At 44.0% G+C, this 23,508-nt stretch overlaps 1 protein-coding gene across 2 annotated transcripts in view; it reads left to right on the forward strand.

Annotated features, from left to right (window-relative positions):
* Window positions 1-2,868: 2,868 nt before the first annotated feature.
* The window catches only part of LOC147883258 (Transcription factor TFIIE, alpha subunit), a 41,154-nt gene continuing 20,514 nt past the window's right edge, over window positions 2,869-23,508 (forward strand). Inside the window, exons 1-4 of one of the 2 annotated variants that reach the window (XM_087399659.1) lie at window positions 2,869-3,196; window positions 3,379-3,445; window positions 4,942-5,067; window positions 12,639-12,759. In XM_087399659.1, the coding sequence (XP_087255785.1) occupies window positions 3,417-3,445; window positions 4,942-5,067; window positions 12,639-12,759 (276 nt within the window). In that variant the 5' untranslated portion in view covers window positions 2,869-3,196; window positions 3,379-3,416. The remainder of the gene's footprint in view (window positions 3,197-3,378; window positions 3,446-4,941; window positions 5,068-12,638; window positions 12,760-23,508) is intronic. The other variant, XM_087399661.1, reaches the window with a different exon arrangement.

Raw genomic sequence — 23,508 nt, forward strand, 5'->3', positions numbered from 1 at the left:
ACTACTCATGAATTCATTGTGGCAACGAATTCCTAGGCAATGAAACATTTGGTGTTGAGGCCCCAAAAGGTTGTGGTAGCGATCACTTGTGTCCAAAAGCATCCTAAGAGCCTACAAAGTGAGCCAAACCATCCCATTGTAGCAACCCAATAATAGCCAAAATATTGGCCGTCTGTATGCATCGACTCTCATTTGATCTTTGTGGTGTCTCTCATATAGTAGCTTTGTCTTGCATAGTCAATCTTTCTTTTGTATTCATGTAGCCTAGACCTATTGCAAATCTCCTATTTGTTACAAGCACTGTTGCGGCTTTGGAATATTTGCTTACTTCATTGGTGAATAGGAGCCCAAGCCCACCTCAAGCAACAAGCACTCCTTTGTTGATCACGAGTGTAGGAAGACTACCCAAAGATGGAGATTTGTTGAAGAATTCTCCAGTCAAGAAGACTGCCAAGAGATTTCTCAGGAAGATTTTTGAAGAAGCTGCACAGCACGCATTCAATGAAGATTAAAAATTGCAAGTTCAACGACCGCCAAGAGATAAAAATTTGTTGAGGACTTGTCTTATTAAGAAGATTGCCAAGAGATCACTCAAGAAGATGTTTCAAGCAGATGTAGAGCATGCATACAATGAAGGTAAAAAATTGCAAGTTCAATGTTCTTTTTTGCGTTGAAAGCATTGAATTAGGCAAGCAATTGTGTTTGATGAAGGGTTGTGATGTTCAATGGCTCAAGTTTTATGCATAGAGCCATTGAGCACAAATCTTAGAAGGACAATTTGTATTCTTGTTCACTCTATGGTAGACAAATCACACAAGAAGTACAAGAAAAAGGAAACTAAGATAGAGGAGAGCTACCATTTGCAATTTGAATTTTTAATCATCCAACGTAGAACTTAGAAGCATTACAATAATGCTAGTTTTATAATGATTGGATTCTAAAGTATGTGGCCATTAGCTTTGCTTCAATGTCACATTAAACTATATGGAAAGTTAGGATAGAGTTAGTTATTTTGTCTTGGGTGACAGTATTACTTTACATAGGTAGTCATTTGGTTAATGCAATGTCTATGATGCTATTCATGTCCAGCCTCCATTGTAGTGCGTGATTTTGTAAATGATTACCTTTAGTATGATCGCAAGTAGTGTACTTGTCTTTGTTGTTTCCCCTCACAAAGACCATAAGAAAATTTATATGCATCAACACAAATCCTCCAAATGAGTGCACTTTGTTACTTAAGCAACAATGGTAGCTATAATCAATGGGCCCCTCAAGCACTAATGTCTTCTTCAATGACATTATCAGCAAGTATATTTGATGGTAGCTATAATCAATGGGCCCCTCAAGCACTAATATCTTCTTCGATGACATTATCAGCAAGTATATTTGACGTGAGCAAGAGTTGCAAGACATTTATCTGGCATCCTTTGTGAGCGAGTATACTATTATCAACTGCGCACAAAAAAAGGAAGCGGCCAAAGGTGCTGCACTTCAACTACTGCAATAAATCCAAAGACCCGAACAATTTCAACACATTGTACAAGTATTTGGAGGTGGTTGTTTTCAATGAGGTGTTCTTGATAGGACAAAACACATTCATTGCTACATGCATGCACCTAAGAGACATTAAGCACAACCACTAAGAACCATTCATAGTTTTGGGCTTTTTGCTTTGCAGCGATCTATCAAGGCAGGCCCATTGATGTAATTCTTCTTTTTGTTTCTTGCCTAAGAATTATGCTTTAGATCCATGTGTGATAGGTGGCAGTTGCACTTAAAAGGGGTGCTATCAAATCCGTGGCATGTAGTGTGGCTTTCATGCCAAATAAGTTGCTTCCCACAACTGAGGAAATTGACGATGTTCATGCCAAATGAGCTGCGTCCTGGCAAAGAGCGTGCCATTGAATGCATTCAACATGCCTCTCCTATGCCTCACATTTTGTACATGCCGTAAAGGATAGAGGTCGGGTGAGATCTAATCTCAACCGTCCGATGAGGGTACTTGCAGACACATAATCTCACCTCCCTCTGCCCTCGATTAACGTGACTCATGGAAGGGTAAGCTCTCACTTAACCCTCCCTTTGGCCCTCCAAATGTGGGGGATTTGATTTTTCCTTCCAGGAAAGTCTTCAGAATTTGGTTCAGCCGCTTGCCATATTCTGAGAACTTTCCTGGGAGCAAATTTGTCCTCAGCCCCTTCCCCTATATGTAAAGGTCCGGCTCAGCTCAAATGCGATCGGAGCCCTTGGATCATACTCCTTTGCTCTACAAGGTCATCATCGTCACCCATCTTTAAATGTAGTAATTGTTCGATCATGGACTTTTGATGCTCCTTTTTGGCATTGAAGATATATTCCAACTCATTCTAGTCCTTTGTTGCCATCTTGTTTATACTCAAATTAGAATTGGAACCTAGGCGTAATGAATGTGCATGCCACCATGCACTCTGCCCTGTATTCTGGTTTGCCATGAACTGTGCCACACGTTGGTTGTGTTGTGCCATGTTCTATGCTCGATCGTGCCATGTCATTCATCGCCCATGCCACATCATTTGCCAGCCACCTCGCTTCGGCTCTCCACGTGGGAGAATAAGTTGTAGTCAGGCATTCCGGCCTGGGAAGTGATCATAGGTCGCATCTCAAGCAGAAGGCCAGGCCTTTTCATGATGTAGATTTGGATCAATGTTTACAGAAAAGCTATAAGTGATATACAATGAATCTGCAACACTTTCATTTTCTGGTGTAAAAGATGTTTACTGAATTTTGATTTTGATTTTTCATTGTGAGGTGTAAAAAATGTTTTCTGAATTTCGTAAAATCTATAAAGATGTTAGGCTATTTAGTCATATGTTGGGCAGAATTCTCAAGAAAAGCCTCTAAAATTTGAAACCCCGACTTTTATGATTTGTTGAGGAAAATGTTTTCTGTCAACACTGATTTGGGGTTGTACCACTAATTTGGAAGAAACTGGGTTGTCATGAACATATTTGGTTCTGCATCCCATCTGAAATTTCTCTCAAGAGGATTTCCTTTTGACAGCTTTCGGAGGTTCTGCTCATTCCTTATCCGTTGGTTCAGGCAGCTCTAATGGAGGAAAGGTGCGCATAATCGCTCCTGGAAACATTGATAGCATCACCGGCAACCTGGGAAATCTGGTGAGCTACGCGCAGGAGAGGCGAAGCAAGCTGTTTTGAAAGTATGTTGCCAGTAGGATTATTGTTTTGAGTGAAATTTGAAATCAACCGGCTGTTTCATTGTTATACACTTTCTTCTTGAAGGATTTCAGTGAGTTGATCGCATCCCACTAACGTGCAAGCAGCGTTTAGGTGATAAGAAACGCAAGGAGGCCTATTGAATATTATTTACCTTGTTGAGCAGGTTTTAATTGGAGGTGCCTAAGGAACCCCACGCTTACCATGAGCACAAGCAGCGAGCCCTTCCGTAGGTTGCTTTCTAATCTTCTACCCTGATACGTAAGTTGATAGTAGTATTGAGAACTATAAAGGACAGGCTTTTGGTAGAATGCTGGATATTCGTGCACCGTACACTTTCAAAACATGTATTAATGATTTATATTGCTCATACCACTGTATCTTGAATGGAGGGGGGAGTTTTTGATTCTTTGTCTTTCTATGTATTTCTAAACAAATCTTATGAAATCGGACTTGCTTTCTTGTTCGTGATGAGGACTTGCTTTCTTGTTCGTGATGAGGACTTCTTAGCGAGCAAAAGCACCAGCCAAATTACAGCGGCCAAGGAGCGTGCAAATACAGCCCACATGATGCATGTGTTCGGTGATAATGACCCATAGAGTTTCAATCAGGCAGATAAGCATGTGCATTGGAAGAATGCCATGAAACAGGAAATGGATGCCATTGTTAAGAATAACACTCGGGAACGTGTTGACCTTCCACTTGGAAAGAATGTGGTGGGAGGCCATGATAGATGCCATTGTCATGAATAACACTTGGGAACTTGTTAACCTTCCACCCTGGAAGGGATGTGGTAGGATACAATTTAGAGCAAGCTAGGTACCTATTGAAGTGCTCCCTAATGACGAAAATCCACGAGCCTCAACAAACCCTTATAACTCTAACCCAATGTTGTAGCCGACCAAGCTTCTTTGATAAAGCCTTGCAGATTAGCGTAAGCCCATTCAATGTTAAATTCATTCCACTTAAGACCACTTTAGAAGTATTTGATCGCTCTTAACCAGTTCATTTTGGAAAACACTCTATCTACAGAAACAATAGGATGGTTTGGTGAGAGAGAGAGAGAGAGCGAGAGAGAGAGAGAGAGAGGTATGCTATGACATGATTCTATTAAAGTCCGCAAGAGACCCTTCAAGATCTATAGGATTGATGATCACTATTAACTAATTGTGACTCCTTACAGCCAACGAGAGAAAATATTACAGACTATGTCGGACAGCAGAGATGATTAAAAACTCTGCTGGAGCAGCATGCCAAAAAGCTAGGAAGCTACTTAAAAGAGGTTTTGGAACACGCCAACAAGGTACTAGGGCTAGCACACCAGCAGGCTCTACAACTTAGGAGTACATGCTGCTTATTTTCTACCTCCCCTGTGGGGCAGATTTTGTAGATCCTTTCTTCTTTGGGGATTTTGGGTCTTGCCCACCTGCCTCTCTCCGCCTCTAGATCATGTGAACTTGGTCTGATATCCCCCTAATTTCACATGCATCTTCTGGTATATCAGCAACTGTTCTACCCCATGATTCCATCCACTTCATTCCTTCTCTATGCAACCTGTGATTTGCGGGGAGAGAGAGAGAGAGAGAGAGCACTTTACATCTTTTCTCAGTTTGCAATCATTTTATTAACTAAAGTTGTGCTATGAAAGATATTGAGAAGCTATGACTGTTTGTTGTTCTATTGAAGGCATAGAGAAGCTATGACTGATTAATTTTCTTTCTTGTCTCAGATTGGTAAAGCTAGTGGCAAGAGCATTTTATGACGATGATGTGAATGCCAAGGGAACAAACAAACAAAAGCCTGAAAAGTCTGATAATAGAGGCATTGCTGTTGTGGTTCTTGATGCTTTGACCAGGTTTGTGATGCTTTGAAATCTTCACGGAATCACATGAATAATCTATCTTTGTCCCTAAAATTTGAATGACAGAAGAAATTAAATTTGGATTGATGTAAGAAGTCTAAGTTGTAAAGGAGTTAGGTACCTGGGTGTTAGATTACCCATCACCATGCTATCTTATGCTTTGCAATTGATAGAAGTTTACTTTCCAACCTTGGCAGCTTTAGACAGAACCTCCCATGACTAGAAGACTCCTGAATGTTGTATTCAGTTCAGCCTTTTGGCATCTATGCTGAAAACGCCGTTTCCGCCAATTGAATGTGAGGGAGGACAGAGTCCATAGTCGTGCCAATAATTAGGGCGAGGGCTTTGCATCTTGCAGTACTCATCCAAGCTTTGGGAAATCGGGCAAGCTCGACGAAAGCAACTTCCTTTTCTGGAAGATGAATATCTGATGGTTCGGATAGAAGATGAATATCTGATGGTTCGGATATTCTGGGAGATAATGGAAAAAGTGGAGCTAAGGCCACAGGATGCCAAAAATGCGGCTGTGATAGTGGTAACTCCAGCGGATATAGGTGCAGTCACCATGATGGGGAAATGAAGGGCTTAGGAGGAGTACACCTGCCTGAATATGAGTCACCTACTTCTTGCAAGGGTAGTTGTCCTTTGGACGTAGAAGTTGATTTCTACAAGCTTGAACTGAGATCTCCTTTCACAAGGTTCTCACCCTCGAGCTTCCAACATTTGTGAGATTTCCTCATGGCTCTGATACCATGTTAGAAAACAGAGGTGGAGGTTGCCCAGCAGAAGATAATAATGGGTATATCCGGAAACCGCACATAGTACATTGCTATTTCAAATCACAGTTCTTTCCTTAATGTGTACAAGTCTATAGAGAGAGATGCAGATGCAATAATATGTATTGTCCCAAGGATGGACCAAAACCATGTACAAAATGTGTGCGCATTATGCCACCATCCAGTAGCAGGGTGCTGCCTAGATGTGATTTCTAGGACTCTTCTCTTACCTCCTCGTGGCACCTTCAAAACACTCAGCGCCCGTGTGCTCCCCTAGAGCTTCAGTGGGTTGCGTAGAGATGCCCCGCTAACATGCCTTCTTACTACTCCAGTGGACAGCCAATGGTAAGGCAGTGTTTTCTCCGTTACCCTTGACCTCCTTGCTGCTTCCTGTCCTTGATTCCTGTCCTGCTGCCGTGTAGGCAGCCTGGTACACGGACCTTCTGTGGGTGTTTAGGACCTCCCTGCTGCTGCATAGGCAGCCCATGTTAGAAATCGACCATCAGAGGGTACGCACAGCGGAAGACTGATAGAATAGCCCAGGAGCTCACACAGTGTGTGTGGGGAGTGGAATCACAAACTTCTTTAACTTATGTGCATCACATAGATGTGCAGACTAGTAAATAGACAATGATCCAGCCAGATATAGAAACCACCAAAACAATATATTTCCGACCAAGGCTATGGACAAAATACAAAAGAGAGAGATCCAAAGTCCCACAAGAGCGTGGTCCTTTGATCTTACCACAAGGTACTTCTACTATCTGCCGGATATCTCTAGAACAATGAGCCTGCATGCTCCACCTTGAGCGTATGTAGACTCTCCGTCCAAAAGATCTCTCCAGCTTCCTGTCTGCAAACCAGCCTAGGTGGGCTGCCAATGAGTGTGCAAAGTATGCAGCCCTTCTGCCTTAGTTCACCTCCAGGTTAAGGACCAACTGTGGCTCGTGGTGCTGCTGCTTTCTGTTCCTCAAGAAGCTGCTCCAGAAGATGATTTATGAGGGCACAAAGGCTCTCCTTTTTTAGGGACCAAGGCCCCTTCAAACTGACCGACCAGCCAGCCCTAAATGGGCTGACTGGCCATGTTGGTTGCAGCCCTAACCAACCGACCAGATGGTCGTCTGGTTGGCTGCCTTCCCAGCCCTATATAAGGGCCAATGCCAGGCCCTTTGCAGCCTTTGTTCCAGGCAGGGACCCAGCCCTCTTGACCAGCCTAACCAAGGCCTGGTTGGCTGGCTCAACCAGCCCCAACCAGCCCTACTGTTGGCCGACCTATTTGCTGATCTGTCTCGCCATATCCCTGTGCCATCTTTAGGGTATGTTGCAGGCCATGTGCCTACCCACACGCCTTGCCATATAGGCACCTGATACCCCGCCATCTTGTGCTGCTCCAGATCTGCCTCTTCCAGGCCAGATCCATGCCATGTATGCATCGCCATCTGCCATGGTCTTGACGCTACATGTTGCAGCCACTTTGATGTGTCCAAGTACTTTCCTTTTTCTCTCTGATCTCTGCCCCCATGGCAGCCATAGTGCTGCCTGTGTGGCCTTCCATCAGTTCCCAGGTCCACCCCCCCATGCTCTCTTCATATGGGGGCTTACAGATGGGGAGGTGACCTTTCCAACAGCCCAAACACCTGTGTAGGATCGTTAGATGATAGAGAGAGAGCAAGGTGCAAAAGAGTCGATAGATGATGAGCCGTCACGTCAACTAGATTAGTGAAAAAAAGGAGTACAAGGTACAAGTACCTAGACCTAGGACAAAGTGTCCTAGGTGTCACATAGGACTAAGTGTCCTATGTGGCCTAAAAGGCACTAACACTACAAGTGCCTATATTTATGCCTACAAGGCACATACCATGGCCTACAGGGCATCACTAGAACCACCAGGAGATGACCTACAAACCCCCCTGCATGGGATGGGCTGAAGTATTCTGGAAACGTCTCAGAATACCTGGTATTTTCTGGTCACGGTGGCACATGTTCATCCAAAAGGATATAGCCACCTATGAATGTACAAGGGATGTCAGATCATGTAACAAAGGGAACCAAGTGTAAAGCTTGTCGGAAGACTTCGAACTTGGGACGAGGAAGTGCCTTTGTAAACATATTTGCCATGTTGTCCTCTGTGGGAAGATAGGACAACTCTATGTCTCCTGCTGACAACCACTCCCAAACATAATGATAGCGAACTTCAATATGCTTGGTACGTGCATGAAACACTGGGTTACGCGCAATGGCCAAAGCACTCTGGCTGTTAGTGTAGACAATAGTGGAGGATGTCTGGCGAATACCAAGATCTGTAAGTAACTGTCGAAGCCAAACACACTCTACTGTAGCGGTGAAAGTTGCCCTGTACTCAGCCTCACAGCTAGATGTGGCAACTGTTGGTTGCTTCTTGCTGAGCCAAGAGATACATGAATTGCCAAGCAAAAAACAATTGCCAGTATGTGACACTCTGGTGTCAGAACATCTTGCCCAGTCACTATCCGTGTAAGCATGCATGGTAAGTGAACCCTGATCACCATAGAAGAGGGCTAAATCCTGAGTGCCTCTGAGATATCTGAAGACTCTCTTCACTGCCTGCCAATGCTGTGAACTGGGCATGTGCATGAATCTATTGAGCTGAAATACTGCATACTGCAAGTCAGGTCTGGTGTGACATAAATAAGGCATCCAACAGCCTGCTGATAATGAGTGATATCACATGGTGGGCTCCCATCATGAGCTGAGAATTTGAAGCCAAGGTCCACTGGAGTAGAGATTGGCTTGCAATCCTCAAACTGAAAACGATCAAGGAGCTGTCCAATATACTTGGACTGAGACATTATGATACCCCCCTCAACATGAGCAAACTGAATGCCCAAATAATAGTGGAGCTGTCCCATGTCTGACATTTCAAAAACCTGCTGCAAATCAGCCTTGAAAGCTGCAATTTGCTAAGTATCTGGGCCCGTGATGAGCATATCATCAACATATAAAATCAGCACTAAAAAATCAGATCCACTCCCGTGGACATAAAGAGTGGGTTTTGGGGGGCTATTTTGAAAACCAAGGGATAGTAAGTGTGCATGAATTTTGGCATACCATGCCCTGGGTGCCTGCTTCAAACCATAAAGGGCTTTTCTAAGTCGGCATACCTTATTTTCAGAATTAACACCTCAAAGCCAGGAGGTTGTGTGACATATACTTCTTCCTGCAGATCCCCATGAAGAAAAGCAATCTTGATGTCAAGTTGGTGCACTTGCCAATGATGATGGGCTGCAATGGCAATGACACATCTAATGGTAGTAATCCTGGATGTGGGAGCAAATGTCTCCTCAAAGTCAATGCTTTGTTGTTGGGCATACCCTTTTGCAACAAGACGGGCTTTGTATCGATCTATGCTGCCATCAGATTTCCTTTTTAATTTGTAGACCCACCGGGTACCAATGGCATGCTTGCCGGGAGGGAGATCTACTAATTCCCATGTGTCATTTTTGGCAATGGATTGTAACTCAGCTCTCATTGCATCCATTCACTCTTTGCTGTCAAAAGCATCTTTATGGCACAAGGGCTCTTCATTGCAAGCTGTAGCAAGGAGTGCAAATTCAAGAAAGTGACCATGCATCTGTCTATTCCCTGATCTTGTCCGGGCAGCAAAAGGCTGATCTTGTTTGCTGTCCCTCAATGTATCAAGAAGTCATCTGGGAACTTGCCTTTGTTGTCTATTGACAGCTCTTTCTTCAATGGCTGCATCATGAATAGTGGAATCATTTTGTGCTGGAAGAGAAACCTGCAAATCAGCATGAGGTAGTGGCTGATTATTGCTTGGTGGAGGGCTTGGAGGAGGCTCATGTTGCTTGTCAAAGTCCTCTTCTGAGGATGGCAGAGGTAACCAAGACTCAAAGGCATCAAACATGTCAACATCTGGCTTAGCTTTGCAGTCCACAAGAGGAGAAGCTGAATGTTCAGCAAAGATTACATCTCTATTGACAATAATCTTCCCAGTATTTGGTTGAGATAACCGATACCCTCTGCTCTCCTGGCTGTAACCAATAAATATGCATTTGATTGCCTTGTCATCAAGCTTATGTCTCAGCTGAGATGGTACATAAACATATGCAAGAGACCCAAAAACTCTCATGTGTGAAAGTGAAGGTTTCCTGCCTTTCCATGCTTGATAAGGTGTAACAGTCTGCAATGCCCGTGTAGGTGATCTATTCAGCACATAGTTGGCACTCATCACTACATCAAGCCAAAATTTATTGGGCAAAGACTTGGCCTTAAGCATGCGTCTAGTCATGTCCGTTGACTTCAATTCCAGGCACAAAAAGAACATTTGTCAGAGTGACAGGATGGCTTGAAATGGATGTGAGCTGCACATCTCCAATTCCTTTTACAGCATAGGAAGCATTATTAGCACATGTGACAGTCCCCCCTCGAGGTGCATCAGCTAAAGAATGAAACAACTGTCTGCAAGATGTGACATGCTTGGAAGCACCACTATCAAAGTACCAGGACTGAGCATCATTAGCAGTAAAGAATGCATCAGCTTTGGAGGGATCAAATGAGCAATGGACAGCCCATGCCCAATCATCTTGAAGAGCATGTGCATGTGAAGCATCTTCTGGCTCATGGGATTCAATAGCATGAGAGGCATTAACTATCAATCCTGCTTTCTTTTTCTCTGAAGCAATGCGCTTCCTGCATTTTGAAATGTCATGTCCAGGCTTGCGACAATAGTTGCATCTTTTCTTCTTTGACTTATCTGCTGTATTTTTAGATGCATGGGAGGAATTGCAGCTGCTATGTGCAGATATTGGCTTGCCCATAGGCTTGGAAGCCTTGCCTCTTCCTGTGTGCTGTGAAGCAAATGCATGATCGGGAATAATGGCTTGTCTATTAGCTCTACTTTGCTCTTCCTGCAAAAGCAAAGTAACTAGCTGATCGAAAGAATAGTGGTCTGGATTCCCCATGGCCACTGATCGAAGGGTTGTAGCAAACCCTTGATATGTATCTGACAGTCCATTCAATGTGGTACTGACAAGCTGTGAATAGTGGTCATCTCTTGGTGGTTCTAGTGATGCCCTATAGGCCATGGTATGTGCCTTGTAGGCATAAATATAGGCACTTGTAGTGTTAGTGCCTTTTAGGCCACATAGGACACTTAGTCCTATGTGACACCTAGGACACTTTGTCCTAGGTCTAGGTACTTGTACCTTGTACTCCTTTTTTTCACTACTCTAGTTGACGTGACGGCTCATCATCTATCGACTCTTTTGCACCTTGCTCTCTCTCTATCATCTAACGATCCTACAACCTGGAACCCCGCAAAGTGAATACGGAACACCCCCCTTAGGTCCCTTTATGCAGGGCCTGGAATGCCCTAGAAAATACTTGACCAGTCTGCAGACTGGCACGACCCAGTCCTGCAGACAAAAGTCTGCCCAAATGCTGCACCATGCTGGCACATGACAGCTCTGTATCAGGTGCCTGTCTGCTGCAGGTTCCTGCCCTGCTCTGACATGCAAATCCACTTCAAACTTCTCCTGGACCCTGTGCAGGTGTGCAGCTTTGTTTGCAGTCTTCTGACGTGGCCCTGACAACCCCTGTTGGCTGTCCTTGTAAGTTGCCCTCTGCTCCAGGCTGGTGCTTCCCCTGTTGCAGTCTTTTGACAGCTCTTCATACTGTCCATGCTGTCCACATGACAGCCTGCATGCTGCCCATGTGGTAGCCCTGCATATTCCCTCAGTTCGGCCCTGGTGGCTGCCCACGTGGCATCTCTGGTACGCTGCTGGCAGACCTCCGCCATGTCCTCGGGGCTCACAAGTGGAGAGGTGACCTAGATAAACACAACAAGTCCCCCTATTTATGAAATCCCTCTCTGTTGCACTAACGTGCTATGTTACATGTTTATGAGTCACCCCCCGAGACTGTGCTCCCCCCTCCCCCCCTCTCTCTCTCCCTCTCTCCCTCTCTCCCCTCTTCTCCCTCTCCCTGGGCCATTTTCTCTCTCTCTCTCTCTCTCTATATATATATATATATATATATATATATATAATGCCTACCAGATATGTCATGCTCGTGCATTATTCTACTTTGTTTGCAATGCCGTCACCTACTTCAAGTAGTTTGCATCATCATGGTTCGTATGTGTAAGCTTTAAGTGATTGATTAGGTACTGCAGACCTCATTTGTTAGTAAGATTGTTTACTTTTTGTTTTCCCCTCCCTTAAACTGTATTTGGAAGCTTAGCTTATAGAGTCTAATGCTATCGATGATATGGTCAGGAAGCCTGCCAGTATGCACATTTTATGAAAAAAACCATTTTAACTTTTTGGCTGGGAAAATCCATAAACTTTTTCCTTTTTTACGTTGAATCCAATGATGGTCTGCATAGTCAAGGGTTTCTAAGGGGATGATATTTCCTGCAGAGCTGTCTCTGGTGCTTTGCTCTCTTTTCTAGTAAAATGTAATTACGTCTCTGCTTGTCTTTGAGAGATATTGGCCTGTCTCTTTATGTTTTATGGTCAGCCATGACTTGTAGATGTCTCATCGTCAAAAGGGTGGGAACACGACCTTGCTGAGTGGATCGTTGTAAAACAGAACCGTCATGCCAATTTTATCCGCTTGTCTGCTTGAATGTTATTTCTGGATCATCGATTTCAGCAGACGGGGCTTATGGAATCTGCTTGCATGAACTTTTTCTTTTGGTCAAGTAGTATGCTTTTTGAAAATAGCATCTACAGCAAAATTTTGCAGAGCCTGTGAAAGAGATTCAACTAACAATAGCTATTAATCTAGCAGGCGTCAATGGGTAAAGGAGGATGATTTGGCAAAGGACTTACGACTCCATCCAAAACAGCTTCGACGAACTTTGCGCGTTTTGGAGGAGGAGGCACTCATTGTGAGGGAGCACAGGCGTGAGGTGAATGCATATTTGTTGTTAGAATGACTAGGTTTTATATATTGAGAACAACAAGGCTAATGAAATGCTGATACCCAAACTATAGCAACAATCCCTGTAATACCACACATTTTCCCAATTGCAAGTCTAGCTACCTTGTGGCACGTGTCCTTTTATGATGGCTCCTAAATAGGCCATACAATGAAGGAAAAGTGAGAACGGCACTGGATGGATGCTATAGAAGGCCAGAAGCGTTGCATCTCAGGAGGTTTGCTCAAGACCACTTGCAACCTCGTTCATATAATTACTGCAAATATTCTCTCTTATGCTCTCTCTCTCTTTCTCTCTCTCTCTCTACAAACACACTAGGGCCGAGGACAATCGTCGGGTTGGACCCCCCTGAAGGTTTTTATTCATGAAGAGAGAAATCTGTTACAAGAGTTCAGCGTAGAGCTGTCTGATATAAAATTCAACGTGAATTCATATTACAAGAGCTTCAAGCTCATTGCAAATTGGCAACATGCCACTTGTCTAAAATCTAGACTAAGTCCTATTACATGCCACTAAGGGCAACTTTGGAGTCTTCGAAGCACTTGGTCACGCAAACCGCCTCCTAGATGCTTGTTAGGCTCCGTAGCGCTTAGGAAAATAACCCTTCCTAGTACTTGCAACAATTAATTAAAGCGCACCACCATGGCATCCATTAATTGTTAGCACTTTGCATGCAAATAACACACTGTGGACTAATTCTAGTCACGGTGGGTGTCCCCATTGAACACATGTGCACATATAACAAATATATATAAATATATTTATTCTCTGGCTGACCGGAGTCAACATTCTTGATTATAATTAAGGGGCTTTGACCAAGGGTCGAGGCGCCTTAATTATAATCAAGTCTCTCCAATCGAAGTTGGCACAACTCTCCAACCGAAGTTGGTACATCTTGGTTAACTATAGTTAATCCTCTTGGCGCATGCTAAGTCTCGTTGACTGAAGTCAACGCTCTCTAACCGTAGTCAGCTCTGTGGTTCTTTGGTTAATCGCAGTTAACTCTCTTGGTAATAAACCAAGTCTCTCTGACCGAAGTCAGGCTTACTTGATTAGAGTCAAGTATCTTTGACCGTAGTCAATTCTTTGACTATTAAAAGAACTCTTTGATCATAATTAACACATATGAAAACTCTTTAATTATGATCAAATAAATGGTCAACTGTACTTTGACTTAGGATATTTACATTGTGGTGACATCCCCTTGGCTTCTATTCAGTTGACCTCAACTAAAAAGCTTCCTTGTAAACATCCGAAAGCTGTGGATGATCAGACAACATGTTTTCATCCATCCATTTTTTTTTTCCCAAGAAAGAGACTTCTATTAAGTAAGAGAAAAAACCCGCGAGAGCAAGCTCAAAGCGGAATACATCATGAAATCATGAGGATAAATAAACCTCCTCAGAATGAGGTGGAAAACAACCAAGGCTGAGGCTGAAAGTGCCACGTCAACCTTGTAGGAGTCTCAGAGAAGAAAGGAGAATCCTTCCATTCCCTGAAGAAAGAAGCCCTCCTAGTTCAGGCTGCAGGGGAGTCTTCCTGCATACTCGTCCATACGGCCATCAAGTTATGTATGGTGTCTGTCCAGATACTAGCCAATGTGTGCGAGGGATGAACCTGAGTTCCCTCCAATGCCTCTGTGCATCTGGCTCTCCAGATATGCCAGGCTGCTATGCTCGCTAGAATCTCCCAAGAGGTATCCACAAAGACATGTACAGCTGTAAAAGGAAGGTGTGGTATCACATCCAAAGAACATGACTCAACTTGATGACGTCAAATCGAAATGGCCCGAGAGGAGTCAAGTCTCTCATAGAATACCTGAGGCCCTGCAAAAGAAAGCCAAGCCACTGAGCCTCATGTCATAAAGAATGGGGAGTGGGCAAAGTGACTGAAAATCCTGGCTACCCCCATCCAAATCATCCTCGCTTGTCTGCAATTCCATAAGCAATTTGGCATCCAATGCCGTATAATTCTTGAATTTTACAAGATACATGTAAAACTCCTTGCCCTGAGGGCCTTTGCGCACAGTATGGTACACAATCTGCTCTAGCCGAAGGACCTCCTCCAGCTCATCCACTTCTGGTGGATCCTCTAATATTGGCTCTGTAGGCTCTGGCCCCTGGAATTTCTTTAGAAGACTCACATGGAATGCATTGTGAATCCTCCAATGCTCTAGCAGTGCTAACCTGTATGCAACCTCATTTATCTTTTCTGTAACCCTGAAAGGGCCATAGTTTGTGGAATATAATTTTGCTTACACTTTCTGTTTGCCTTTAAACTTGCGGAGCCTAGCTTTCTCGAACTTTAAAAGTACCCAATCCCCTTCCTTGAGATTTAACTGTCTCCTATGCTTATCTGCAGCTCTTTTATGCTTCTCTTGAGACCTTTCAATTGCTGTCCGGACTTGGCTGTAAACTGTCTGGAGGTGTCTCACAAACTGATCAGCGGCAATCACAAACTGATCAGCGGCAAATATTTCATCTTTGGTCCTGAGGATAGGTGGCAGAATCACCTTCCCATAGATGACCTCAAAAGGGGCTTTCCTTGTAGAGCTATGTACTGTATTATTGTAAGCAAACTCTACCAATGGTAGGTACTTTTCCCAATCTGAACCTTGATCACTCACGTAGCATTTCAGCATATCCAGTGCTGTAGAATTTGCTACTTCGCTTTGACTATCTGTCTGGGGATGGAAAGAAGAAGAAAAATTCAGATTCGTCCCCATATCTCGGTCACTGACAATGGACTCAGGCATACCATGATGCTTAAAGATCTGTGCCATGAAAAGCTTAGCCATATGATCTGCCTTTATGGTTTTGCGAACCGGAATGAAATGAGCTTGCTTGCTGAATCTATCAATGATAGTCCAAATCCCATCATTCCATGACTTTGATCTTGGCAAATAAAAAATGAAGTCCATTGCAATACTTTCCCACGGTCCCTGAGGCACGGGAAGTGGCATAAGTAGGCCAGGTGCCTTCCGTCTATCATACTTCACTTTCTGACACGTAAGGCATTTAGTAACAAACTGATGTATATCTTTTCGCATCCCTGGCCAAAAGAAATACCTCTCTAGTGCTTGAGTTGTTGCTGTAATTCCTCTATGCCCAGCATAGGGAGGTGCACGGCATTGCTCCAAAATCTTTTTCCTCATCTCTTGGGTGATGCATAGGCAGTCATCTTTCATTAAATACCCATCTTTCAGGGAATAGTGACTGGTGGACTGTCCCTCTTGCATTTGCCGTAAAATCTCACCAAAATCTGCATCATTAGCATATTGCTCTCTCATATCTTCCAGGTCCTGATGATAAGCAATAGTCACATTGTTGACCTGGGGTCTTTGAGACAAAGCATCTGCTACTCTGTTCCGAACTCCTGGAGTATGGACAATCTGAAAATGATACATTGACAGCATATTTGCCCATTTCATATGCTTCTCGGAAAGCTTTGTCTGAGTCAAAAAGTATCTCAGTCTTTGGTGATCTGTTTTAACAGTAAAGGCTGCACCCAAAAGATAATGTTTCCAAGTATGGATGGCATGAATTACAACCAATAACTCTTTCTCATAGATTTCCAGATATCTCTTTGCATCCCGGAGTCTGCCATTACATGACTATTCTAATGCAATGCACCCCAACACATTCCCCACAAGCATCACAATCCACATCAAATGGCTGATACAAATCGGGAACTATTAAGATTGGCTTTGTGGTCAGTCTTTCTTTGAGTGTGATGAATGCTGTCTTTTGTGGGATTCCCCATCTCAAAGCTGCATTTTTCTTAGTCAGATCGTGGAGTGGAGCGGCTATATCGGCAAAATGTCTGATAAATCTTATGTAGTAAGAACACAGGCCTAGGAAACTTAGAACTTCATGCACAGTTTTCAGCTCTGGCCATTCTTGAATGGCACGGATCTTTGCTGGATCCATCCGTATCCCATCTTTGGATATCATATGCCCCAAGTAATGGATTTCTTCCAGGAAGAATTCACTTTTCTTGCTGTTTGCATAGAGTTGATGATTTCTCAGCTCTTGAAACACCATAGCAAGATGTTCCTTGTGTTCTTCTTGGACTTAGAAAAGACAATTAAGTCATCGAAGAAGGTACCAGTGAACTGTCTGTAGAGTTGAAAGATACAATCCATCATTGTATTGAAGTAGCTGGGGCATTTGTCAATCCAAAAGGCATTACCAGATACTCATATAACCCAAAAGTAGTGCGGAACGCTGTCTAATGCACATCCTGAGGCTGTATCCTAACTTGGTGATAGCCACTCTTTAAGTCTATCCTGCTGAAAACTGAAGCTCCATTTAACTGATCCAGCACATCATCAATGCGCGGAATAGGGAATCTATTCTTGATGGTCATTTTGTTTGGTGCGTGGTAATCGACACACATACGGAATGAGCCATCTTTCTTCTGTACTAGTAGTACAGGGGAACAAAAAGGAGAACGGGGCTGAATTAGCCCCTTGGACAACGAGTCTTGCACTTGAGTCATAATCTCCTCTCGCTGAGTTGCACTAACTCTGTATGGGGCCCTATTGGGTGGCTCGTTGCCAGGAATGAGTTCTATGCCATGATCCTCAGGTCTCTCAGGGGGTAGCTCCCTTGGCAAAGCGTCAGAAAAGCAATCCTTAAAATTTTCAAGAAACTGAAATTTATTCTGATCTGCCTCACTTATTTCAGCATGCATTTCCATATCTCTCTCTTTTACAAAAACCATGTAAGCTGAAACTGCAGACTTTATTTCTTTTCCAACAGAACTATTTGATGCAATGCCTCTCTTTCTAGCAACCACACGATGTACTTTGCCCCTATGTACAAACTCCAGTACTCTTTCAGGAATAATCAACTTCACTGCCTTGCGATGAAACCAAGGCATACCCAAGACTACATCATGATGTTTAAGTGGAGAAATGAAGAAGTCTTTCTGATCCACATAACTCTATACATGAAGACGGAGCTTCCCTATCAAGGGAGTGACTGGCACAGGGTTCCCACAGAACATCTGGTCGGCATCTAAAGCCCTGCCCACCTCCTCCGTCTTTATTTCCAGCCTCAGGGCTAGATCCTCTGATATAAAGTTATCAATAGCCCCTGGATCAAATAAAACCAGCGCTTGCTGGTCTCTGCTTTGCCCCAAGATAGCAGCAATTCTTGTTCTTCTGGGTTTGAAACATGACCCAATATGTCCGGAATTCCTCCTGCCATTGGCTTTTGCGGTCCCCGTGGCTTCCCTGTCTCTTTTCCCTTCGAAGTTGAAGGCTTTTCTGGGGACTGGGCAGCCACATGGCCTCTTTGCCGCACCTGAAGCATTTACCCTCTTTCTTGAAAGTTTCAATCTGTTCAGGGGTAAACTGTGGTCTTCCCTTATAGGGCTTTTGCACTTGGTTTCCCCTCGACTTTTGAGGCTGAAATTCCCTCTTCTGAGCCTTGGGAAACTCTCTTGTTTCAAAGTTGGGGGTCGCTGGCTTTTTATCCCCCGGTAATCCTGCCTGTAGTGAAGGCACACTAGTAGGATCTTGCATGTACATGAGACTAGTCACATTGGCTGAATGCATAAGATCTGATATTTCTTTAATACCTTTGGTGTTCACTTGGGCCTGTATCTTTGGAGTGAGTCTTGCCCTGTACTTTCTAAGTTGAGTCTTATCAGAAATATTCTTGAAAGGCGAAACCTGCAAGTATGCGTCCCAAAATTTCTGGTTGTAAGACTCAACTGTATCTTGTGCTTCCATATGAATGCTCTCTCAACCTAGAAGGACATGATCCCGAAACTGTTTGGGAATAAACTATTTATAGAAAGCTTTCTTGAAGTCCTTCCATTTCCTGGGGGCTACGTAGTCGGCTGTTTTAGCTATCCATACCTGGTCAAGTAGTTGGCTGTTTTAGCTGTTCCTGGTAGTTGGTCAAGTGTAAACCAACCATACGGAGCTTTGAGGACCCACTGAAATTTTCCAGGCTGAAGGCAGCATCAAACTGCTTTATGAACTGCATAGCCTTTTCAGCTTGGCCATACTGGCCATTGTAAGTGGCAAATCTTACTGACTTCCCACCGTCCTTGAATTCTTTAGTATCTGCCTTCCTGCTGGATTTCTTCTTCTTCTTCTTCTTTGACTCTGAAGATTCCGAAGGAGGGGATGTGGAGGATGAAGAGGTAGAGCTAGAAGATGAAGACGAACTGGATGAACTGTGATGATTCTTCGCCTTTTTCTTCTTGGGAAGAGGACCTGCTCTTTTTCTCTTTTTGCCCACCACCACTTCTTCCTGATCTGCTCCAGAGGGAGGCTTCTCTGGCTTTCCCTCAAAAAGAGGTTGTACCATCCTGCGAAACAAGGGATCGCTTGTTGCCTCTCCCAACTGAGTAATCAACTCTCTATAGGCATTATCTTTATTTATCTGTACAGTCTCAGCCTGTTGTACTTGGTTAGACTCTGCCATTCCCTCATGGGATGATTGGGCATGTTGCTGTGAATCCATCTCTACAACTTGTTTGAGATCTGCAACTCTCTCACACACACTGTGTAAGCAAGTGATGCATGCAGCCTTTGCTTTTCAATGAGAAAGTACCTCAACAAGAGGTGTCTTGCATTCACAACTTGTACCAGTAACGGGCTGTCAACTCAAGGCATGAACTCAAAACTGTAAGCCCCTTTTCTGGCTACTACAAATGACACTGAGAAAGCATCTGATTCCCTTTTCAGAGCACAAAGGCATGCATTACTTGTGCAAATCTCTGATTTCTTTGCTTTTCTGCTGCTTGACAGTAAAGGTCTGAGAGATAGGTGAAAATTGATTGCAAGAATTGTCTCTGCAACTGTTTTTTTTTTGTTGGACAGTAACTAGATGAAGTAACCGGCTAGTTACTCTAACCTGATTGATTGGTTCTCATTTGGTTAGTCTACAACTAGACTAATTAGATTGGTCACAGTTTGGTTACAGTGACCAGACTAGTTTGGTTGGGTCAACTAATTGGACCTCTAACCAAGATCTAGCTAACTAGAGTTAACCACTGGTTTGCCACATCAGCCTGCCACGTGTTTTGCCACATCACCTGTGAGCTGGCTGCCAGCATGGACTGCCATGTCATCCACACGTGTGTGCCACGTCAGCACCTGCACATGCATGCCACCTGGTTGCCATGTCACGTGAGTACTTTGCCACCTGGCTGCCATGTGTAATGCCACATCAGCACCACACGTGTGTGCCACGTCACTTGTTGACCTGCCACGTCATCTACTGCTTGGTTGGGCACCACGTCAGTGTAGCCTAAGGTTCCAGACCTTGGCTGTTGGTGTCAGCGTCGCGTGTCGTGGGAGCCTGCGTGAAGGTCCGTATGCGAGAAGATCTTTCTCATGGAGGGGTGTTGGTTGCTTTTCAAAAAGCCCACAAGACCCGTCCCTGCTGAAATGCTTACGACCCCCAAACGGAATCGTCGTCAACTCGATCGAGGCATCCTGTTGGTCATCATTGAAAAACACCCTGCGCTACCTCAAAGCTTATGGTTGTGTGAAGGTTTCTCCAAATCTTCAAGTGTGCACCCGTGCTCTCTACAAGTTCTTTCTTCAAATGATTGTGGGCGAAGTATTGGGAGCTTTGCGACAAGGATTAGCGTTGTCCATTTCCTCCGTCCATTGTGTCATGCATCTCTGTCCTATGGATAGCCAGTGTGCCACTGATTCTCCCCCCGGTTGTCACGTAATCATTTACTTTGGCCTCTCTCTCCAAGGAAGGGCGTAAACCCACGCTTTGACTACTAGCTTAGCTTGCTAGGTATGCCACATCCCATGTCTGTTTGCAAATCAAATGCATGAAGCGTTTCTCTCTCTCTCTCTCTCTCTCTCTCTCTCTCTCAGGTTCCCCCTATTATGTCAGCGAAGATCACACCCTGAAACAGCAAGAAGCCAGAAGGAAGCAATATGCAGAAAGACAAATGAGACAAGGCAAGATGTCCCCTACTCAAGAAAGCAACCATGATGCCAAATAGAGGTACGAGACCCATGGGACATACACGTCGTTACGAGTGATGTTTTGGAATTGTAGAGGTTTCCCTTGGAATAAGGGAGTCAGTATTAATGCATTCATATAGGGACCAGATATAGTTTTCTTGGGGAAAACTTGGGAAAGCGAGCTTTGTAGAATCCCAGAAATACCGGGATATGTGGTACATACAGTCTTCCATAAACAAATTGGAAAGAGAGGCCAAGGAGGAGTGGCATGCATGATCCAAGAACACTTAGCAGACAAAATCAGCATGTACAGAGCTGATAAGCACAAGAGGTTTAATGGAATAGATTCAAGTGATGCATTTGAATCACTATGCCTAGACATTGCAGAACTGAAAGACATTGGCAAGGTAATAGTCATGGGAGACCTCAATGCTAGAATTGGACAGTCGCAATTCCAACCTATTATGCACGATGAATTGGATAAAGAAGCTGCAGTTGAAATAGATGCCTTGTGGCACAGGATATCAGAAGATGATATTGTAAATGCGCAAGGAAGAGCACTCAGGTGTATGATGAATGGGCTGTATGTGCCAATTTTGAATGGGATGCAACGCTTTCCAAGGACCAACAAGATGACATGCTTCTCTGCCAACGGGGGGCATAGTGTCCTTGATTATGTCCTGGCCCAATGCTCTACATGATATAGAAACTTTCAAGATAGGAGAGAAGTACCCTGAGTCAGACCATCTCCCACTATGGTTGACTCTTGGTATTCCAACTGAAAGAGAAGTGCAGAAATTTGCAGCCACTTCAAGAGGCTTCCGTATAGATCAAGTCAAGCAGAAAGACTATGCCATCACGCTAGATGCAAAACTGAATTCAATGGCAATCACACCCACATGGGAAGCCCTTAGAAAAGCTGTCCTTGACACTGCGACGCAGGTTTTTGGAGAAATTTCCCAGGACAAAAAGAAGAGACATAAAGGGCTGCCCCACAAGAAATGGTATGATGATGAATGCAAGCAACTACGCAGTTAGCTGAAACATATTTCTGATAGTAACCTCTATAGATAGAAGGAAAAGTAATACAATGCCCTCACGAGGAAGAAGAAAAGAAATTACATTTTAGAAAGGGAAAAATCTGATTTGCTTACATTCATCAAAAATCCCAGAAAGGGGTGGAAACAGGTTAAGGGCCAGAAGAAAAAGGTCATGAGCAATATCTCTGATGAGGAAATGCTGGAGTATGTCACAATGGGAAATGAAACCATGTCATATGCTTCAGCGAGCCCTTTCATGTGTGCTGAACTCTTCAAATGGACAGAAGATAGGGCACGACAATGGCTATCCCACATAGTGACAAACGCTTTACATCATGGCTTCCCTCCAGATTGGCAAGAGAATTGGGTTCAGCCTCTATTCAAAGGAGGAGACAAAAATTCAATCACCAATTACAGGACTATAATGGTCAGTTCCACACTAGCTAAACTTTTTAGCACAGTGCTTGAGGCAAAAATCAGCAATTGGGCTGAAGAGGCCAAGAAGAGGGCCATCGGCCAAGCAAGCTTCCGTAAAGAACATAGAACTGCAGATCACCTGGTCACATTAAGAGTACTCATGGATGAGAGCAGGCTCAAAGGAGAAACTCTTCTGTGTTGCTTTGTAGATTTCAAGAAGGCATTTGATACAGTCCCGAGAGGTGGCCTATGGAAAAGAATGCAAGACCTCGGAGTCCCTCTGGCAGTAAGGGTAGGCATCTCTTGCATATACGAGAAGGCATCATGCAGACTCAAGCAAGAACATGGACTGTCAACCGCCTTTCAAAGTAATATGGGGGTGAAACAAGGTTGCCCTCTTTCACCCACACTGTTTGGAATATGCATTGACAAGCTAGAAGAACTGATTATTGTATTTGCAGCAGAAGAAGGGATACAAGGGCCCAAGCTTGGGCTATGGACAATACTGTTGCTCCTATATGCAAATGACATGGTTCTTTTCGCTAATGACCGTGACTCCATGCATCAACTATTACAGGTACTACAGGTCTTTTGCACGGAAAGTGGGCTGCAACTTAACACTGCCAAAACCAAAATGATGGCAGTATGCACCACTTGACCTGAACATCCCCCGGTTATCAGCTTTGAGGGGCAGCCCATTGAATATGTCGATACCTTTAAATATTTGGGAATTGACATACTAGCTGATCACAGATGGTGGCAATGTGCACAAAGAAGGCTAGATACAGGTTGGGGGAAGTACTATCAATTTGAAAACGACTGTAGGCACACTGACACCCAGATCTGGAAGATTCGGAATATGTTGTTTGATGCATATGTGGTCCAAACAGTGTTATATGGAGTAGAAGTATGGGGGGGCAGCATCTCTCTCTCTCCACATGGAATGAGATTGAAAAAATGCAGAAAGCTTTCCTACGAAGACATCTAGGAGTCAAGGCAACTACCCCTTATTCAGTCCTCTTATTGGAAACGGGCAGGCGGTGTAACATGCAAGGGTTATCTGATCATGTAATTCACAGCAAGACCTTCTTTAAACCTTTAGCGAGGAATGGGCGTTGTTTACCATAGAGAGAGAAAGGAGATGAGGGTAGAGAGAGAGTAGAGTCGACAACTGATTGGGTCCTTGTACCCACTGAGGGCCCCCTCCCCCAATCAGGGGAGAATTTGCTTTATACTTGGAGAACTGAGAAATACAAAGAACACTCTTCAAGAGAGCACGGAACACGCTTCTGAAGAGCTCACTGTGCACAC

This window comes from Dipteris shenzhenensis, chromosome 28 (genome assembly GCF_047967505.1).
Source record: "Dipteris shenzhenensis isolate YYH24624 ecotype China chromosome 28, Dip_SZ_1.0, whole genome shotgun sequence".
In the NCBI taxonomy this organism is placed as follows: Eukaryota; Viridiplantae; Streptophyta; class Polypodiopsida; order Gleicheniales; family Dipteridaceae; genus Dipteris; species Dipteris shenzhenensis.